At 40.3% G+C, this 21,600-nt stretch overlaps 2 protein-coding genes across 4 annotated transcripts in view; one reads left to right on the forward strand and one right to left on the reverse strand.

The window, feature by feature from the left end:
• The window catches only part of LOC124204631 (cerebellar degeneration-related protein 2-like), a 37,571-nt gene that overhangs the window by 13,211 nt on the left and 2,760 nt on the right, over positions 1–21,600 (forward strand). Inside the window, exons 1-3 of one of the 3 annotated variants that reach the window (XM_046601728.1) lie at positions 17,535–18,962; positions 20,166–20,278; positions 21,327–21,475. In XM_046601728.1, coding sequence (XP_046457684.1) covers positions 18,836–18,962; positions 20,166–20,278; positions 21,327–21,475 — 389 coding nt within the window. In that variant the 5' untranslated portion in view covers positions 17,535–18,835. Of the gene's footprint in view, positions 1–17,534; positions 18,963–19,020; positions 20,068–20,165; positions 20,279–21,326; positions 21,476–21,600 lie in introns of those variants that run through there. The other 2 variants (XM_046601727.1, XM_046601729.1) reach the window with 2 other exon arrangements.
• LOC124204625 lies at positions 1,103–12,859 on the reverse strand. The gene is made up of 4 exons (XM_046601718.1): positions 3,273–12,859; positions 2,712–3,214; positions 2,360–2,646; positions 1,103–2,282 (listed from the first exon to the last, which is right to left on the reverse strand). Exons 1-4 carry the CDS (start codon positions 10,871–10,873, stop codon positions 1,323–1,325), a joined length of 9,351 nt encoding a protein of 3,116 aa, XP_046457674.1. The 5' UTR covers positions 10,874–12,859; the 3' UTR covers positions 1,103–1,322.

The raw sequence follows: 21,600 nt of genomic DNA on the forward strand, positions 1-21,600 counted from the left end.
ACTTTTCTCGTTGATCTTTTGTAAAATGTTTTAGGAAGTGTCTTGGTATCAAGTCATAACCACGAGAAAGACCCTTAGTAACTACAGCATGTTTCGTAAAATCCACCACGCCTACTAAAACCCTTGAAAATTTTCAGCGTCGATGGACCAGAGGGTAAATAGATCCATCTATTTCAAATCGAAATCGTTTAGAGACCGATTCCTACAAATCTGTGCTATCCCCAACGTTATCATCCCTCATCACGACAATCTTTACAATTGCGTTGAAAAATTCTTTCGTTTTGCATCTCTCTAAAACTGATCTAATGGAATGTCGCTTTTGTTCTGGATTTAGCATTTGGAGGAGTCCCTTTTGCCCAATACTTTCTTGACAGCTTTGAGAATCAATTGAAACATTTGAATATTTTCAGAATCAATAGCGTCGGAAAGCGCACGATACACGAATTCCTTTTCGTCTATCAAGTGTTTTGCTAGTGTGTCGTCCAAGGGAGAACTTGTTTTAAGAAGGCCAGCTTCTTGTGATAATACGACGAGAGTGGCTTTTTTTTCAAGCAAGTGGCTGAGCTAAAATGACAGCTAGTGCCGAAAATTTCTTAATTTTACCGTGATTCGGAAAGTTGAACCAGTTGAACGCAGGCGGCGCAGTGATCACGTTATTTATTTCAGAATACTTTAAATACAAAAAGTACTTTGCTCTAGGCTGCTTAAACGAGCACGAGACGTAGCGTGAGTCTTCAATCATTCCTGTGATCCGAACGACATGGGCTGCTATCCTCTATAGCGTGATATGCAGTGTATAAACAGCGTAATTAATTTACGCACTGAAATTATTGCCGAATCCACTTCTTGAATTATTTCCTATTCTGATTTGAACTATTTGGCAGTTAAAATCCTTGTGAACGTTTAAACCGAATCCGATTAAAACAAGACATGAAGTTGACCGAATTTCGTGTCCTTCGAATTCTACCTCGTACAATTCCGCGTAACTAATATATAACAAAACGTTATATAATTAGTTTTATGCATCTAATTTGTATCCAGGACCCTCTTGGAAACCAAGAGGGAATAACTACTACTATGCGATTGTATTATAGGCATTGTATTATCAGGTTCCAAAATTGAGTGTTGAAATTATTGTTTGATAAGGGGTTGCCGACTCTTTTTTCAAGTGAACCAAGAGAAAAATTTCCCCGATTTTCTCCTTATATTTCCCAATTTTCCTCATTTTTATCCAAAATGTTTCCCAAATTTCCCCGATTTTTCTCCGATTTCCCATCGACTGAACCAGGGGAAAATGAGTCGGCAACCCCTTGTTGATTTTATTATTTGTAAATTTTGTATTTGTATTTGATTAATATTTCCTCTTCTTCCAAATAATCTGTGAGTTTTCTTTTTCCAGTCACACTTTTCTTCTGTGTTGCTGAACAGTTGCCGTTAATGAAAATATTTCCAATGAGTCCGTAAGAAGGGTTTTGCTTTGAAAGCAATTCGTCGAGCCACTTGAAGCAGAGAAGGCTTCGTCGCAATTGCAACATGGCTTTCTTGATGACTTCGTCTTTGTAGGTCGATTTGATTTCGCCTACTTCGATGTGTACGGAGGAATTTGCACGCGAAATCTTTACTGGATCATCCATGGTTAAAACTCCGGGCGGTGGGAAAGATAACAAATCGGTTTTACCTTTAATGCTCTGATACAATGCGAGAAGGAAAATTGGACCGGAAGGTTTATAATAATCGTCCCAGTTACTGATCGGGACTGACAGGTAGTTTTGGAGCGCTCCGCCTTTATAGAATTTAACAACGCTATATTCCATTTCCCCCTCTTGATGGAGAAAAGATAATTTTTTTATTTGCTCGTTCAGTCCCGGTTCATTTTTTAGATGATTCTTCGCTTCTTCATAATACCAATTTAAAAATTCTTTCTCGGTGTTTTCGGTTATGAGATGGTCGACGACACGTTTACAACTTTGGAATGTGTTCGTTTCCGTCCAGTCCTCATCTTGAGCTTCGCCGTAGCATTTGACTAGTTGGTGTAATGAAGAAATGTTGCGAGCTTCTCCTCTTTCGTTTGATCGCAAATTAGAGCGGATAGCCGATTCGATCAGATTACCTAACTTTTCTTGGGCGTTTCCTGTACTTTTTTTAAGTTCTTCCATAGTCTTATTTATTAGTTTAAATTTTTTGTCACAATGATTGCAACATTCCACCTCTTTTTTAAGTCTTGTCTTGTCGTTTTTATCGTCGTCCTTATCGTGCGCATCTGGGGTTTTCCCTTCGACCACCTGTAAATGGTTAAATAAAACCCTTTTGATTGTTTATTCTAGAATTGAATTGAAGTCATCCATGAACAATAATTTACCTCATCTATGTTTTCAAAAGAAGTTCCACAAGATACAGTAGGTTTGGAAACTTTTCCTCTTTCAATGTCTTGACTTGTACTACTTGACTTCTGCGACGAATCGTCGTTACCATCTTGCGTTGGTTGGACGTGTTTTCTGTATTCTTGACTCGTTGCAAATGGGGGGAACAAAGTCTCTAGTTCCTTAACGACAGTTTCAAGTGAAATTCGTTTTTCCGGTTCTGTGTCGATCATGTCACCAATCAACTCGTAAACTTTACTCTCCTCATGGTTTGACGCCTGCATGGCTTTTAACGGAAGAAAACGGTTTTCTATTATTTGATCTAGGTCAAATATTTTATTCAAAACTTACTTTCAAGCTCGACAGGGTTTTGTTCCACAACAATGTTCCATCGAATGGTGTCATCCTCTTCCCCATAAGGATGAATCCCTCTCGTTAGAAAGTAGAAGAAAAGGCATCCAAGTGACCACGTATCGCTCGCGATGCTAAAGACGTTGACTGGCTTTTTCCCATCATCGTCGCTATCAGCATCGAAATGATCGAAATATTCCAAAATTTCCGGTGCCATCCAATCGGCAGCGCCGCCTTTGTTGTCATGTCCAATCGAAAATGTTCCTGTGTCAGTCGTAGCCTCACACGAGCCGAATTTTGCAATCATCAATCGAACGGGCTCTGACGTTGAAATAAAAACGCTGGAAGGTTTGATGTTCAGGTGGGCGAATTGCTTGCCGTGAATGTACAGTAAACCTCTGGCCATCTGCTTCAGGGCTTCGTCGTCACTTGGCATTTTCCCTCTGTAAATGCGGTCGCAAAAGTCATCGACGGTACCAGCGGCCAAATCAAAGACGTAAAATCTGTTTTTAAAAAATTCGTTAGTAAACTATCTGCATTTGAACAATCAAACCAACTGACCGAAAATCGACATTTTGCGTGACTTGCAAAAGTTTGATGACGTTGGGATGATCGAATCTACAAAGAATTTTTTCTTCCTTTTCCTGGAATTCGATTTTGTCAGTTGGAACTCGCTTGATGGCAACTTGTTTTTCATTGAAGAAACCACGGAAAACTGCACCGAAATTTCCCGAGCATATCATATTTTTTCTATTATCGAGCATTCTTATTAGATCGCCTAGTGCTTGGTCGAGATGATATCCACCAACCATTAGACCACCTCCGACAGCAATGCTGGCCAACGGCTGGCTGACAGTCTTAGGCGACCATTTGTTTTCGTAGATGATGTGTTGATCGAACCCTACCAGACCGAAGATGTCGAGGTCGGCCGAGATGTTGTCCATGCCTTTCAGTGTGAGGATTTCATGTTCACTTAAGTCTAATTCTGTTGGAAATAATTCCATTATCTGCTCGGCTTTTCTGGTCAATTCAGATTTCATGTTTTCGACAACTTTCTTGTAAAAACGCTCCCCCATTTCGACGGCAAAATGATCGGTAGTCGATGCAGATGGCAACTGCAGATTTGCGATTTCCAACTCCGATCGAAATTGCTTTAGGCACTCCACCGTTACGTGGACCATACGAATTTTTAATGTAAAGTCTTCCAAATGTTCAGTAGGAATGGTGGGCTTCTGTTTGTCTGGTTCGAGTGTTGCTTCCCGTAATACGACTTGTTTCACTTCGGAAACCCATTTTTCACCTTTTTCAAACCAATCTGTTTTGAGTTTTTCCATTTTCTCTTTGACCAAACGTTTGATATCTTCATGATTATGCGACTGCCAAACCTTAATGAGCGTTTCCTTCATTTGTGTCGTGTTGCTGTCGACAGTTTCATTAATTGTCTCGATGAGATTGCCAACAAGATTTCTGTAACGATGGTTGAGTTTACTTTTAGTTGTTGCTACGATTCTGACATTCTGATTTTCTGTCAGAATTGTATTTTGTTCGTTAAAGCTTCTGGGAGGAGATGACGTTTGATTCATGGATTTTCTGGATTTTAATAATTTCCAAATAGTGCTCATCTTTTCAAAGGGAGCTGGGTTCCCCACGAGATTCATGATACTTTGACGACGGTAGTCGGACCACGTCGATTTGTTGCGTAACAAGAAAGTCTCGATGCCATTGAACAAAGAAGCTGTACCTTTCGTAACGAGAAAATTGACGCCACACAGGCTCGGTACATCACCTAGACCTAATGCTTTGTCGAGATGATATCCACCAACCATTAGACCACCTCCAACTACAATGCTGATCAACGCCTGGCTGAAAGCCGTAAACGACAATTTGTTTTTGTAGATGATGTGATTGTCGAACCCTACCAGACCGAATAAGAAGAGTTCAGTCGAGACATTGTCCATGCCTTTCTTTGTGTGGATTTCACGTTCGATGAAGTCGAGAGAGAAATCGTCGGGGGATTTGGTAGGAACGTAGAGAGCTTGGCGACTTCTCAGATACTTCATAAGGCATTCACGTTCCGCCTTGTCTTCGGTAATTTTTTCGATCGCTTGTTTGAGATCAACGTCGTCTCTCACTCGAGCACCGGCGATGACGTGAGCCGCCATCAAATCGGCCAACAGGTTTCGATGAGGATTCAGTGGTAGCAGTTCGATAGCTTTGAGTAATTCAGAATCTTCTTCCGACTTAAGCCATTGCCGTATGACGATTTCGATTGCGAAATTCCTCCCCAACAGACCCATGACTGCGTCTTCATAAGCGGGACATTGTGGGTAGCAGAACTCCTGGCCGTTGTAGTCTGGGGCGAGATATCCTTGTCGATCGATTATTTTCTGATTTTCCAATTCAGCCAAAATATTTTTGCGTTCAACTGGATCGATATGGATGCCACGCAAGTCGTCTTCCATTAACTGGTACTGGCATTTTGTTATTGCATTGAATTCTTTGAGTTGGGTTAGGTTCAGGCGACCCATTTTGTTGAGCTCGAATGTTTTCTTCCTGCGACGATAGTCATTTTCCTTTAGAATATCTTTGACGTACTTTTCCCGAAACACAATTTTCTTTTTCATTTCTTCCGCTGTGTAAGGCATTGGGCTAATAAAGAAAACGTAATCTTTGGATGTAAAGTCGATTATCAACTTCTCTTTTCGATCAAGTTTAGGTTCAATGTCGCACTCTGATTCGTCCATGATGACAAAATCGATTGCATCTTTCAAAACTCTTTTTTTGACCATGTTCTTCCAAAAAGATTTTCTGGTGCAGGAAATTTCAATTTCTTTTTTTATTTCCTTCTCAATCTTTTTTTCATCCCATGTTGGATTGGATACTTTATAAAAAACAGACGACAGATTTTCTTCCAGCGACGTTGGTTTGTCAACGTTATGGATGATGGCTACATGCTGGATAGCAGCTTTTTTATTCGGAACAGTTTCGTCATCGTTTAACTTTGGCTGGACGATGCAATCGGTTTTCAGTTGTTCAAACAATGTGTCCACTTTTTGGCCATCGATTCCGGCTTGTTCCAGATCGGAAGCGGAGCAGTAATGACTGCCCAGCAGGGTCCTGATGGAATTGATATAATGGCCTAAGAGATTTGCGATGTTGACTTTTTGCTGATTGTAGGCATTGGTGACGCAGAATGAATGTCTTTGACTGAGATTTTGGTTGATTTTGCGATAAAAAGACATTTGCATGCGAATGTGCTCGTTCAAAATCGTTTCACTGCTTCGTAACATCTTTTTTATAATACAAGTTTGCTTATTTTCCCCTTTCTTTTCTTTGATGGTGAGAAATGCGAGATAATAGGGAGCGACAGGATAGAAGAAGGCGTCGCTTGATTGAACTAGTTTTTCTAAAAGGCTTGCGGAATTCTTCCTTGCTTCCGCTTTTTTGTTTGGTCCAGTGATGACTTGTGGCAAAACCTTGGCGAAATTTATTCCCCACTTTTTTTGTGCTAAATGTTTGGCCAGAGCAACAGAACGGCCAGGTAGCATCCAGCTAATGTCGCTCGGGGATTCAGAAAGTTGCAGTTTGTTTATTAAACTGGCCTTGAGATATTCTGTGTGATTAAACATTTTCACATCATCCGTTTCATCAAGCCACAAGGCCCATTGGTCCAGTGCGCTGTGACACATAAGTCGGATCTCTACATCTTCCTTGTCTCTCATTTGATTCTTCAGATCGGCGTACTTTTTCGAGAAAATGTCAAAACATCTAATTTGATTTTTTGTGCTCTTGCAATCTTCTTGCAGTCGAGCGATTCTCTGCAATTCTTCTCGGTGACACTCATCTTTCATGCTAAAAAACTTTGCAACAGACAATTCAGTGTCTGTACTGTGCTCTTGTGTTTCTTTTGTTTTCATCCCGTCATGGCATTGGAAGAGGATGAGAATTCCACTGCCGGGTGCTCCATTTCTTCCCGAACGGCCCATTGCTTGCATGAAGATTCTTTCGTTCAGCGGCAAGTAGGTCATGCAAATGTGGAGACCTCCATTTTTGAGTAATTCGTCGCTGATTTTGATGTCCGTTCCCCTTCCGGCCAAATTGGTGGCGATGATGACGTGGCCGATTTCCAATTGTTTGGCTTCAAAAGTGAATTGCTCGTAATCACGGGTATAACGATGAACCTTTTTGTTTGCAATCAGTTGTGGGAGATTAATTTTCAGGTGATTATGAATGACGTTGACGTCTTTGATGGTTTGGCAAAATATGACGATAGAACGGGCCTCTTCCTCGTTCGGAGTAAGAACCGTCTCTCGTATTTCATTGATGATGGAAGACAGCCAACTCTCCTTTGTCTTTAAAACCTTGGGCGTTTTGAAACGGAAGCGTTTTGAAAAGGCCGTTGGGATGGAAACGTAGTCACAATAGTAGGAATTCATCATATAATTTCGCTCCTTTTGGGATCCCAGCGTTCCTGACACACCGGCTAACCTTGCGTATTTGTTTATGTACACCTCGTTGGAAATGAAAACAGCTTTTAGACTCTGCGGCGTTAATTTGCAGCCTTCCTTTAACTGGAGGAATTGGTGCAGGGCTCCATCCCACTGGGACGTGGTTTGGTCCGTTCCGGTGTCAGGATCGATGATAATCACTTGGGGGTTTAAATCCGGACTTGTGTCTGTTCGATCTTGATCGATGACGTAGTCCTCGTCTTGTTTCAGTTCCAAAGCCCGTAAGGCGTTGGCCAGCCAAGTGTCCAAATGTCGATCGACAAAGGCCAGCAGGTGCTCGGGGATTCGGATGTGACGCTCGCGCTCGATGACTTTGCGAAAGAAGAAGATCAATTTTGGATTTAGGACTGGATTATCTTTACAATCGATCTTGTTTTCTTCCACGTTCTTAATCAGCAAACGTCCATATGGGTCAATAATTCTGGCCTGAATGAGGTAATGCCACAGCTCATTCTGTTCCGTTGGTTTATCTTTCAATGGGGCGTGAATTGTCTCCAAATCTTTCTTACCGATCGCACCGTAGAGATCGTAGAGGACTTGTGATTTGATGACATCCAATTGGACGGATGTTTGAATTCTTTCCCAAATGAACACGTACAAAGACTCGAGCATTTCCATTCCGGGTATGTCGTGCGAGAGGTAAAGGATGTTGCTGCCGCGATCGAGCAACATGCAGTCTAACTCGTCAACGATGATGAAATCCAGCTTACGATCCCCGCGAATATTGAGACCATAGAAGGTGTGCAACAAGTAGTCACGCTGGAAATTGGCCAGTTCTCCGTAGACGACGTCCGCGTTGTACGCCTTGACGCGATCGTCTTGTGATTGGCTGCAGTTATTGGCCACTCCCACTTTAAAAAACTCGTAGAGTTCCCTCAGACCACCGTCGTCCTTAGACAAGGTGGAGTCACGTAGGGCTAGCACGTCGTTACTCGTGACAACGTCAACTTTCTGTCCGGAAAGAGCGCAGAAAATGGCCACGCCCGCGACGATCAACGACTTTCCTTCGCCAGTCGATACCTGGACGAGGATATTGTTCTCAGTCTGAAATTCTTTGAGCAAAAACATGATGGCCACTCGCTGTGTGTCGCGCAGTGTAAACCCCATCACGAGTTCGACGACACTGTCGTAGACGTGGAGATATTCGGCCAACAAAAACGACGATTCGCTTCCCTCCACTTCTATTTGTCTTGTGTCCCATTTTCTAGAGTAAAATTTTTTCATGTTATCTTTAAGTGTTTTAATCAGTTCATTTAATCGTTCTCCGGTTTTCTTTTTTGTTTTTTCGTTTTTTTGTTTTTGTTTTAAGTTTCGTTGTTCCAAATGTATCATGTTGTTTTTGATTTTATGAAAGATATTAGAAAATTGTTGATCAAATCTCTCTTCTACTGGTTTTCTCTGCTCTTCTTCTTCTACTATGGACATTATCGTTTCCCAGTTTCTCTCTTTCATTGATTCTGTCGAATTCGTGCACGGATAGAGAGTCTTTCTCAGTTTATCTACTAACTCGGGTAGCTCCTTGATGTCTACAAGTTCGGTGTCGTAAATCTTTTCTCCTTTTTGGTATTCCAACTCCAGCAGCAAATAGACGGCCTCTTTCATTAGTGTCTCCAATTCTCCATGACGTAATAGATCTCCTGCATTCAATTGATTTACTTTTTTCTCCCATATTTTGCTTCTTAACTCGTACAGCCAGTCGTTTAGTGGAAGTTGACTCAGAAGTTCAATCGGGAGTTGATCGACGTTCTCTGAGCCTATTTCATCTGATTCGGATTTTACCGGTAACATTTTCAAGATCTGTTCCATCGTGCTGAAAGTGCAATCACCGAAATCAGTTGCCATGATGAGACTGTTTCGTATTAGGGCCATTGTTTGATCGTCTAGATTTTTTAGACTCGCCAGTATTTCTTCCTTCCAAACGCTTCTGTTCTTCGGCAGTTCCGTCAGCCGCTCTTCCATTTCCAGCAAAAGGAATTCATATTTCCAGTCTTTTGGATCAGTACATTTCGAAACTATGTAAAGGTAGAAAACGGGACTAACATTTCTTTTGTTGTACTCCAACACCCTTTCAGTTAATAAGCGAATATCAGGTGCAAGTTGCTCTAGTTGTCTTTGAATCGCCGCATCATTTTTCTCTCCTTCTGCTGTTGGTAATTGATCGAAATGCTTTTCCAACAAAAGTTGAGACAATTTATCGGGTGTGACACCGTCTTCTGGATTCAGCATGTCAATAGATGCGATGAGATCGTGATGGTTCCATTTTGTCAACAGGCCATTCAAAGTAGAAAAAGAATTGGTTTGCTGCGTGACAGACTGTAACAAGTCCATTGGTAATTGATTGCAAAACTGGTGGAGGCTGTCATTGGCTTTTAGTCGTTGCCATTCACCATCACCTTTGTACAGGACAAAGTGATTTTGTTTTAAAGAAGAGTTAGGATTAAAAGTTATTTTGTGCTTGAATGACGACGAATCATTTTGGTCTTCGTAGACGTAAATTGTTATGTGGAGGACTTCAGCTAGAAATTCCACTTCGGGCAAGTCCAATTCACCTAAAGATGACTGTATGAAACAGACGTATTCTTCTGATAGTTCTGGTGGTTGTAGCCAATCGAATTGGCTCTCATCGTCATTCTGTTGTCTGCATGTCAAGAATTCCTTCTTCCTGGCGCTGGCGTAGGGAAAGGCTTTGCCATCATTTTGTCGCAGCACAAAATTCCTGACGGCGATCATTTGATTGGCCTCGTTTTCTTTGTTGTGAAAGAAATCGACAATTTGTTGCCGAAACTTGTTCGTATCTGCACATACGTACAATCCGGCTGAATTCATTCTTCCCAAAATGCTGTGCAGGGCGCTGTCATTTCCGTTAACCGTTGGTAAGAGATCGAGACAGGTGATTTTAGACGAAAGATGCTGGAAGTGCAAGTCCACTGCTGGTCGGCACCCTCTTTGCCCCACAGTGAAAGAGCTGAGCGAATTTTGAACCTTAGTTGTTCTTGATGCCGATGGCTTGACGTAACATTGTCTGAATTCTTCTCGCTGTTGACTCCGTTGGCATGACAAACGATGAAGTTGGGCCTCTTTCTCGTCAATCTGTCGGATCAATTTGTCAATTTGGTCGTCAGTGAGGTCCTTTCGATACCGGGATAATATTTGATTGGTCAGTGACGACTTAAAATGTTGGAAATAACTGGGAACAAGGATGGCGAAACGGGGAGTCGTTTTGAACAGAGACGGCTGACCGAGTATCAGTTCGAGATATTGAGACTTGCACCAGTCCCGCAGCTTTGATTCAGCTGTTAATTTGTGATGAATGTCTTCGAAGGAATTGATGGGTTTCAGCTGCTGTAATAACTCGGATGTTTGGGTGTTGAAATCGAACGATTTCTCCAGATCAGTAAAAGCCTTTTCAAAACACGCGCGAAACCACATTTCCAAGACAATTTTGACGTATTGCCTCTCAACCCAAGTGGTTTCCAAACAAGAGATTTGACGTCCTACAATTGACTCGATGTGATTGACGGCATCTTCGTAAAATTTCGTTTCGACGTCAGCATTCAGTTCGTTAACAACCCATTTTTTCATTTCTTCCGCGGCATGTTGTTCAGTGTAACGGTCTGATGGCGTCATGCCAGGACTTGTATCTGCTGCAGCCATTGTGGTTTATCTAATAGAATATACCTCCAACTGGTAAAGGCAAGTGAGACTGTCAGAGTGAGAACATGAAAACAAAAATTTGTTATCCTATTGCTAGTCGTTGTTATTATTTCAATAGCATTTAAATTAGCGAAATGTATCACTAACTACTTAACTAGAGCTTCAATCTTTAAAACCGTGTAAGTGCAAAAAGTGTTTGATAGCTGTGACCAACCAACTCCCAATGCGACACTAGTTGGAATATTTAAACTGTAAATGACGTCGTTTTGAAATGGATAAAACAAAGTAAAAAAAAATAAATAAAAAATTTTGCTGTTAATATTACCATCAACCGATTTCCATAGCTTCGTGATTGGAGTTGGAGAGTTTCAGCGACAGGACTTTGTCGACTATAGATCAAAGGTTCTTTTTTCCTCTCCTTCTTTTGATGGCTTTATTTACATCAATAATAAAAAAAAAAGGTTGCGCAGGCGATCAGAACGAGACGATGTTATCGGAGCCCTGCAGCTGCTAATATTATTCGTTGAAATGCTTTCAACGCTTGAAAATTCCAGACGAGAGCAATAAAGCAACTAAAGTTGGAGTCGTTAAACTTTGTTACACTATTCGGATTGTGGCGTTGGGAGTGTCGAACGAGAAATAGACGAAACTTATTGAGTAGCCTGAGTCTCTAATTAAACCAAAACTTTGAGTTAAGTAAATGTTTAAATGTTATATACCGAAGCAGAAAATGATTTTTACTACAGACTACAGACTAAATAATGCATGTAATAATTTCAACTTTATTTTGGGAAAGAAAATGAACTTTACCGAATTTTGGCAGGAGTTAAAGAGTCGTGAAGGTTTGCTGATTCGATTGCAAAAAAACGCACTTTGAAACTTAAATTCCAATTTCACTTGTGTAAAGAGCAGCAACGTCTTTTCTGGGTGGGTGTTGAGTAAACACTGGTGGTTTCAGTTTCTTCTTTCTTTTTTATAAAAGCGCCACATTGAATCTTGGCTCTTTTTCTTATCTGCAACATCCTGCCACAGGCGCCAGTCATAAAATTCTCTCCGCGCTTCTACCATAGAAACTGCAAAAATGCGGGTAAACAACTGTGGCCTTGACGTTTAGTTATAAAAACCCTACGTCTATTTATAAAACTGGGGACTGGACGATCCATGAAGGTAGAAGAAGAATCTATGTTTGGGTCGGGCGAATGTACTGGCGTACAACAGTTTAATAGTTCTTTTTTTTCTGTTTGTTTTTTCCCTTTTGAACGCGACTGTTTCTTATAGAACGAATGTCCATGGTCAATGTACAATTCCAATCGTATTCGTCAACAGATTCACTTAACATATCTCTTAGAGAAATTTACTATGCAAAAATAAATAACAAAAAATCTAAATTTGAATTGTCGAATAATCGATTATACAAGCCACGATTTAGAAATCCTGTCTGCTGCTTGAAATGGCTTGTCTAGCTTATATCAACTTTTGTTGGACGAGTCGTTTCTCTTTTAAGGTGACTTAAAAGGGTATCCTTAAAAGGGTATTTTCTTATTCTTGAATATTCCAGACGAGAGCAACATAGCAAGAAGTGGGCGCCGTTCAACTCAACTCGGTTAGACTAGTCTGGCTAGTGGCCTTGGGAGTGGGCAACAAGAAATAGACGAGACTTATTGCATAACCAAAGTCCCTAACAAAACTTAACCTTTAAGTGAAGTAAATGTTTGAATGTTACCGCAAGAAGCAGGGAAATGATTTTACTAGAATAGAATAGCGAAATAAATCATGTAGTAATAGTTTCACCTTCATTTTGGGAAAGAAAATTAACTTGAAAGATTTCACTTACCAAATTTGGGCAGGGGTTAAATTGTCTTGACGGTTTGCTGATTTAATTGCAAAACAGACGCACTTTGAAACTTGAATTCCAATTTCGCTTGTGTTATGAGCAGCAACGTCTTTTCTGGGCGGGTGTTGAGCAAACACTGGTACTGGTTTCAGTTTCAGACATCGCCTTTTTAGCGCTACATTGAATTTTGGCTCTTTTTCTTATCCGCGACATCCTGCCGCAGGCCATAGCGATAATAATGATAATATAAATATCGAACGCTCTCCGAACTTCTCTACAATAAAAAACTGCTAAAATGCGTGAATACGCGTGAAAACCGGTGTAAACTGCTGTGATCTAGACGTTTCTTTCTAAAAATTCAGCGTTTATTAAACTATTAATAAACTAGGGACTAAAGTCAGACGATTCATGAAGGTAGAAGAAAAATATATGTCTGAGTTGGGCGCTCATGTACTGGCCTACAAACACGAAACAGTTCAATAATTAGGGAGCCCTTGTCAAAGGAAACAAACCTTTTTTAAAAAGAGAAAGTTATTGACAGTCAGCTTTGGTTTTGGATGGTGAGCGAACCGCGAGATGGTGCGGTTCACGTTAATTGAATATATGAATCTATACGTTTTTTTTTTCTGTTCACCCCCCCCCCCCATGTTTTACACGATTGCTTCTTATAGAACCAATGTCCAAGGTCAATAAATAATTCCAATCGAATTTGACAATAGATTCACTTACACATCTCTTTGAGAAATTTATTACGCAAGAAAAAATAACAAATGAATTCTCGAATAATCGATTATATGAGCCTCGATTTAGAAATCCTGTGTGCTGTTTGAAATTGCTTGTCTATAGCTTATATCAACTTTGGTTGGAAGAGTCGTTTTTCTTTGAAGGGTACTTCGTTGTTCGACTATACCTTTCCCTCGCATGATGATAAATAGGAAATTCTAATTCTAAAGATTCACCGACAATATGCATTTGAAGACAAACTTATCTCAATAGTCATCTCAATAGATTCAAATAGTGGGATATATCGCGCGCACGCATTTCTGTTGCTTTTGTTGTCTGTGCTGGATTTTGTGCCGTCAGTCACGATAAAATTGATAAATTACTTTTTTAATATGGTAAAATAATAGCTCCAACCCTGAAGTTCATAAATCGCTGTATGCGTAAATATTACATTTTCCTACTGAAACCTCGCAATTAAATTACCATTTCCACTAGCCATTGAGAAAATCTTGAAGGCATCCAGTGGCGTTGATATTTACGTATCAATTCACAATGGAATTGAGGTTTGCATATATGGAAGTAGCTGGATAACTCCATTTGGGATTCCCTTATTTTTTTTTTCGTTCTCTTGTTATCTATGTTATACGCTTGCAGGTATCGATACCGCCATAATTTCATGTTGGTTATTTCATACTGGAAAATAAAATTTTCCAGTTTCCTTCCTTCTCTCAGTTTGAATTTGTAACCGGCTAATAAGACAAAAACGCGTCAACAGTTTCTATCGGATCAGAACTTTTGATCAACAAACAGTTTTCCTTTTCATATTAGTCAATGTTGTGACGTTATATAGCTAAGTATACTGTAGTATAGTATAAGTAAGCATATACATCGTGGATACCATTGACGTGATATTTTTTAATGTGGTGTGTGACTTTGTTGAGCAAAGACCCATTACTAACAGAGAGGTAAAGCACACGAAAACTCATTTTCGTTTGGTGCTATCTATAGCTCAAAAGGAAAGCGAGCCTGCTGCCCCAATAAGGCGTCACTTGATTTCGTAACACCGGTCAGCCAAAAAAAAATGGCGGGAAAAATACCGAGACGGCCAACGTGAGCGTGATTATATGAAGAGGACTATACTATGAATAGACTTAAAAAATTTTCAAGGGATTTCCAACTACAGTGCATTATACAAATGAGAGAGAGTTAAAAACGATATAGTAGTAATGATGGGGAAATAGAATTTCACACTCTCAAAATACATGTCCCAGACCATTGGAATTTTGTCTTGGCCAAAGTCATAGTTGGGGTATTAAAGATTAAACTTTAAAAGGGTTATTTTGTTCTAACCTTGATGATTAATCCGTCGTGTTTTCTCGAAACTGAATCTATGTAGAATCCTAATTGAAATCTTCAAAGTCTTGCCAACTGCACGTCGAATTTGTTTCACTTTTCAACTGGTTAATGATCAGGCAATGACGGTTTTTTTTCTTTCACGCACGTGAACGCAACTGAACGCCATCTACTGCCTAAACTTTCGTTAATGTACCGTGGTACTAAAAGTTGAATGCAGGCGGCGCAGTGATCACGTTATTCATTTTTTTTAAATACTTTGCCTTTGGCTTTGGGTTTTGCTTAAACGATCACGAAACGTAGCGTGAGTCTTCAATCATTCCTGTGATCCGACATGGGCTGCTGTCCTCTAGCGTGATGTGCAAGCGCATAAACAGCGTAATTAATTTACGCACTGAAATCCCAAATCCAACTTTTAAATTTTTTCCTATTTTGATTTGAATTATTTAGCAGTTAAATTCCTCGTGAACCGTTCAACCGAATTCGATTCAAACAAAACTTGCAGTTGACCGAATTTCGCGTCGACTTATACCAACATTCTTCCTCGTACAATTCCGCGTTACCAATCGCAACAGGTTTATTCCGGTTTATTCAACAAAACGTTATATAATTAGTCTAGTATGTAGACACTGCGTTCGTTTGGCAAACGCAACATGCAGAATAACAAGAAGATCGCCAGGCTGATATCCAAAGGTTGATAGCCGGTCATTATTAATCGCTCAACCCAGTTATCTGCACGTCCAAAGAACCGTATATTTAACCAGAAAACAAACTTGTTTGAACGCTTCATGCGAAAAAATAACTGCAGCTTTTAAAATTTTCAAAAAAAAACAAGATGAAGCTGAGAGAGGTCAGAAGATTTATCTCAAAAGTTCATCTCTTCTTAACGGTCGTGTTTTCTTTTTAAGTTTTTTTGTTTTTTAAAAAGAAATCACGGAGCCGTGACTCTCCATCAGTCTCTGCACGTAGTGAAATATTATATAAGTACGTGCTGTCGGTGAAAGCGAGTGAATAAATTTAAACAAAAAAAAAATCATATGGGAAATGAAACCCAACTTTTTTTATAATATCTGTCGTGTCTCACGATTTTTTAAAATAACACGCGGGAAAGAAAAAAAATAACCCGCACTGTACGTACACCACCGGTGTATACCTTATTTCAATTACCTGTCGAAATGTTTTTGAAAACGAGCGCGGCAAATTCAAAATTTGATAGTATAATACATAAATCTTGTCGGCGTGCACAGCTCCCGTCAAGTCAAGTCGAGTAAAAAAAAAAGAGAAACTGAGCTGTGAATAAATTGCAAATGATTCTCTTGGAAATATAAGAAGAGGTGACGAGGTTAATGAATCATAACCGAGCGGAAATTGCCAACCCCAAGAGAAAGAAAAGACGAGTGCCACGACAAAAACACGTCACGCTCACGAATCTTTCAAAAAAGGAATTTTCTCTCTCTCTCCCTCCCTCCCCCCTTAGAGAGATAAGCCATTTATCCTTAGATGACGCCACAAGAGCAATAGAAACTGTTACAAGCAATTGAACATTCAGCGCTTTATTTTCTTCTTTAGAGAGAAAGAAATCCCATCGAATTTTGGTTAAATAAAAAGAACCGGGAACGAACTCTACACCGCAATCTCAACGACCGTATCCTCCCAGCTGTTGGCTCCCGCTAATGACACCCTAATCATCAACAATAACGTAGCCTATACTATATACACCTTCTACCAAGTTCTGTTTAAGTCATTAGAGCTCAGAGATAACCCCATTGTCTATTATTCATCACCACCGTGTAATCAGGGCACTGTGTTACATCTGCAGGTGATTCTCTTGTTTCTCTTGTAACACCTGGAAAAAAAAAAAAAAAAACTGTGAATCAAATTGTCAACTTTCTGGTTTAATTCTTTTTATTTATTTATTTTTTATTTTTAAAAGAAAATCAAGTCGTTCCAGAATTCCAGGTATTTTTTCACGGAGGAGGTGGGGCTGGCGGCAATGTACAGAGAATTTGTTATCAGCAACTTTCTATCGAGATCGATGTACACGTTGAAGAAAGAAGAAATAATCAAATTATTCGAGAAGATGATTTTCTCCAAGACTGATGGCGTCCGGCGTTCCGCTTCACGAGGTGAAAGTTAATTCGTCTCCCCTTATTGCGTAATCATAATCAAATGATGTTCTTTTTTTTCTTTTTGTTCTCTTTTCCCTTTTTCTTTCATCGTGATTCGCATACTGACCGGTCGACTAGTCATCATCAAACCAGCTGGTTTTACTTTCAATCAAGAAAAAGCGGATGATGATCACGTCCGATTCTTCTTATTTTTAGAAAATTTAAAAAAAAACTACACGAGAAAGTCTTTTTGATAAGAAAATTCACGAAATTCTTTTTCTTTCTCCTTGTGTATGCAAATCACTCAACCCCTTTTTTTATTTGCATCAAACTTTTTTTTATTTAAACAACTAAACAGAGCGTCAAGTTCCACGTGGTGTGACGAACAATAACAGCCGTAAGAAGGTGAGAGACTCTCGAGTGTCACTGATATTTACACACACACGCCAAAGTGTTTTTTGGTTGTTGAAATGCTCTGCACGCGTGTAAATATAAGTTTGAAAAAAAAAGAGAGAGCTATGACCTGAACGCTCATCCATGGTGAGAGAACAATGGCCTTGGCATCATCAGCTGTTTTCCCTTTTTCGGTACAAGTTTAGTTAGTACATATCTATTTGGTTCGTCTGTTCGTCCCGATTGAGAGTCTAACGTGAAAAACCAGTCGAGGGCGTTGCAGAAAATAGGGGCGGGTCCCTATTTGATTATTAGACATACTCTTTTCCACGTATTATTTCCAACGAAAGAATAAACGCACGTGCTGGCTGCTGCTGCTAGCCGATCGCCTCGAGAGATCTTATCCCGGCCACCATTTTGTTTCTGGCTCCGCAGGGGAGAGGAGGAAGAAAACGATCGGCCCTAAGAATTTTCTCAGTCGCCGTTGATCTGATCAACCGATCGGTTGTGTACGTTCGTCATTCTCCCATTACAAATTTTTTGGTTTTTTGAAGGTAGTGGTGGTGAGTGAGTCATCGACGTGTGACGTCACTTTTTCGCGATCGAGAGTTTATTTTCGCCGAAAAAATGAAAGTCAAGAACCAAGTGAATTATTAGTTTCGGTGTGGTTTTGTCAACAAGTGAATTTCGTATACTTTCACTGGTGTGTGTTATTAGCATCACCGGGGGTTTTTCTTCTTCTCCTGTGAGCAAATCGGTTAAAAGGAAAACGTTGTTTCCAGGTGTCGATTTTTCGTGAAAAGTATACGAGTGTCGCCATTGAATTCGACCGAGTGGAAAACTGTTGAAATCATTTCAAACAAAACCGGTTTTTTTATAAAACTTCCTTTTTTGGAAAAATTCGTCTGCCAGATATAATAATAAATTATTATGTCGACTGGAACAAAGTTGACAATCATGTAGACGTCGTTGGCCTTTTTTCTTTTGTGTTTGTGTGTGTCGGACGCCCGGATGTCTGAACCGCATGGCGTTTGACACGTCTTGTTGCCTCCGACAATGGATGCCCTTTCCGCTGGATGGAGAAACCGTTAGGCATTTAGAGAGGTCCAACAAGCCATGCAAACAGGTGAAAGGTCGCCGTCTCTTGTGTACATATCTATAGCCTCTGGAGGACCCTAACACTTGGTGTAAAGGTTACCAACAACGTCATTCGGCTACCAGTTCCCGGTCTAGTCGCAACGTTCGTTTGTTTTTTGTGTGTGTGGTGTCCATTCCCTCCGTCACGACTCGGCTGACATCTCAAGAACACACACAGCTGGCGTCATCCTGGATTGTTGTGTAATAAAGAAAAAGATGCGCCCAGTAGCTTTAATTTGATAGCGGCCTTGAAAGTCACCGCGTTCGTGCCGGTTAGATTGCCAGTGGACAACAATCGAAGGTCTTACCGATACTGTCCAGCAACCCGCGGATACATTGACTTTGAATAAATCAAACAGTCGCCCCCAATAGAAGCAGAAGAAGAAGAAGAAGGAAATTGTTTGGTTCGTGTGGATGGCGTTCAATTTAGCCGAAACGAGTGCCACTTTGACCGCCGCCGTCAGTGTAGCCGAGAGCAAACAAACCGGACTGAGCCATGAAGAATTCCTAAACGAGTGGAACTGGTGTTGGATTGCTCAGGGTAAAAATATTTTGTTTATCTCAACTCTCAATCTTTTCTTCTTCTTTTATTATTATTTTTATTATTTTTATTATTTTGACTCGGAAATGACCGACTTCCGTTCACGGTGAGACACGCCCGACATCAACTCCATTTATTTTTAAGTTTTATTTTTATTTAAAAATAAGAACTAAATAAAGAATTGGGTTGTATTTATTTATTTAAGACGGTGGGGGGAAGAAACGATCAGTCAATCGTGACGTGAAAGAAAAAAAATCCCCCGAACGAGATAACAAAACTTTCACTGCAACCTGAATTCTTTTTTCAACGTTCAAACTTTTTCATTTGGAATATCACAGTCACGATTCTTTTTTTCTTTATAAGATTGAAAAACCCTGTAATGCGTAAAATCAGCAAAAGCGTTTAAAATGGGCGGGACTTATGAATCTGGATGAGTAAATTATAAATTTTTTTGACTTCACGCGGGACCACCATCAAAGTTGTTTTTCTGTCGCCACTTGGGAACCGAAATAAAATTTAAAACAAAAAAGGCTTGGGAAAACTGTCGAGTGGCGCCACCGCTGCGACCATTTCGAACGAACGAAAAAAAGAAACAGCACCGGCAACAGAAACAACAAACTCCCGAGAGCTCTGCTCGTTCAGTAGAGAGAAAACTCGGTCGGAACTCGGTTGAGAGCGGATCCACCAGTTGTGGCATTGACTTGACGTCACTGCGTGCGGCCGGCCGTGCTCTGTGTGTGTGTGTGTACACGTCAGTTAATAAAATTAAGTCACTCTCGGCTTAACTCGTTGATTGTTTTGCGTGTTTTCTATATCTCCCCTACAACCATTTTCGTGAAGTTTTTATTTTATTTTATCCCGAAAAAAGTGACTGGTGATTTGGTCGATTTTCAGTGCGTGTCCGTTTTTGAGTTGAATTTCGAGAGAGAGAAAGATCCGGTTTGTTAACGTTTTTCAATGTCGCGGGATGAGGTGAACAAATCGACCGCCAATCAGCAACAACAACCCAATCATTTACCTAATCGTTTGTATTACGATTCCGGACAGAATTCGATGGAGTACTGGGATTATTCGGTTGAAATCGAATGTCTCAAAGGCCCTCAAGGTTTTTCAATTACTCCCCCCGCATTCGTTGTTATTTCATTAGATTGATTTGACGTTGATTTGTTAATCATTTAAAATTGTTTTTTGAAATAAAAACAGATGTGGAAGCGGCAGCGGAACTTGGACGGACGCTACTGGAGCGCAACCGCGAACTGGAATCGACTGTCCGTCAGCAACAGGCCGTCATCGACGACCAAACGCAAGAAATGGAGGTAATGAAAATTAAACATATGTAACATCACGAGAATTAAGAAAAATATTTCTAGACGCCATTAACCGTTGCGCCCCTTTCGCGTTTCCCGCGCGCCCTTCCGCTTTTCCAAGTTTGTTCCGTTTGTTTTTTGTTCAGCCGGGAGGTCGCCATTTTTTTTAAAAAGAAATTTTTATTCTCGTAAAAAAGTTAACGAAATTCTTTTTTACAAAATTTACGACGGCCGCGCCAAACAAAAATATCTTCAAAGTTGGTCATAAAAATGTTTTAACGTAAGTCCCGCGCCAAAATATATATTCAAATAAATAGACCAGAGCAAAACGACTCGGCAGGAAACGGCCCATCAACATTTTTAAAAAGGCGAGGGAAATAATTCTGATAACATCAGTCACGTGACGACGGAAGTTGTCGTCGCCATCTCGGGAAAAACTAAAAAAAGAAAATCGTGAATTTTCGTGTATTAGATCATCCGGTGCAGTGTGATAAATGATGCAGAAAAACGGGGGGGAAACGTTGTTGGTGGGATTGTACAAGTTGGTGGTCAAAAAATAGAAGAAGAGACAAATCGTGGGTGAAAAAAAAGATAAAAATCCTTTTTCTTTTTCTTTGGCAGTTCGACGTAACGGAACAAACCAGCCGCTCTTCTGTATAGCACACACCACCCCGTTAGAATAATGAAAGAGTCTTTATAATACCCCCCCCAAAAAAAGGGCTGAAAATAACATAACATAAGGAACCGTCACCTTTTTTCCCGGTCCGCTTGGTCGCTGGAATGTTGTTGTTATTTTTAATAGCCCAGAGAGTCATAACTTCCCAAGAATTTCCCCTTATTCTTTCCCTATGATGGACGTCAATCTGTCGATCAACAAAGTGTCAAATTTGTGACTGTAGGCCACCCTGCCTGCGGCTGAATGACATAATCAATGCAACCAACCACAAATAACAAACAAACCCCAAAACAGCCAAGCTGAAAATGAATGAATCAACTCTATTTTCTTTTGTATTAAATTTTGTTTTAAATTTTATCTTTTTGTTTTTCGTCACTATAGTATTTGAGCAAGCAGAACCGTTTGCTACGCCAGGCCACCGAATCCCGATTGAGACTGTGCGAGCAGCTGGAAGCCTCGGTCGCCGAGTGCGAACGGGCCAAACTGCGATTGCGTCACCAAATCGAAGCGGAACGACAGCGTCACATCACGTAAATATATTTTACCCGCCAATTCAATTTCCCCGCCATTTTATTAGACAATGTGATTATGTAAAAAAATGTTATCTGGGCCTAGAAATCGTCCGTAATGAAAAAATCCCGTTGACCGAGAAAAA

Source organism: Daphnia pulex, chromosome 10 (assembly GCF_021134715.1).
Source record: "Daphnia pulex isolate KAP4 chromosome 10, ASM2113471v1".
In the NCBI taxonomy this organism is placed as follows: Eukaryota; Metazoa; Arthropoda; class Branchiopoda; order Diplostraca; family Daphniidae; genus Daphnia; species Daphnia pulex.

What these genes read in the sequence shown, in the direction of transcription:
- LOC124204625 (XM_046601718.1), bottom strand. Translation starts at nt 10,873, where the DNA reads ATGGCTGCAGCAGATACAAGTCCTGGCATGACGCCATCAGACCGTTAC. An exon ending in ACGCAAAATGTCGATTTTCG is followed by an intron (nt 3,215 to 3,272) that starts GTCAGTTGGTTT and finishes TTTTAAAAACAG; the next exon opens with ATTTTACGTCTTTGATTTGG. An exon ending in AAACCCTGTCGAGCTTGAAA is followed by an intron (nt 2,647 to 2,711) that starts GTAAGTTTTGAA and finishes TTCCGTTAAAAG; the next exon opens with CCATGCAGGCGTCAAACCAT.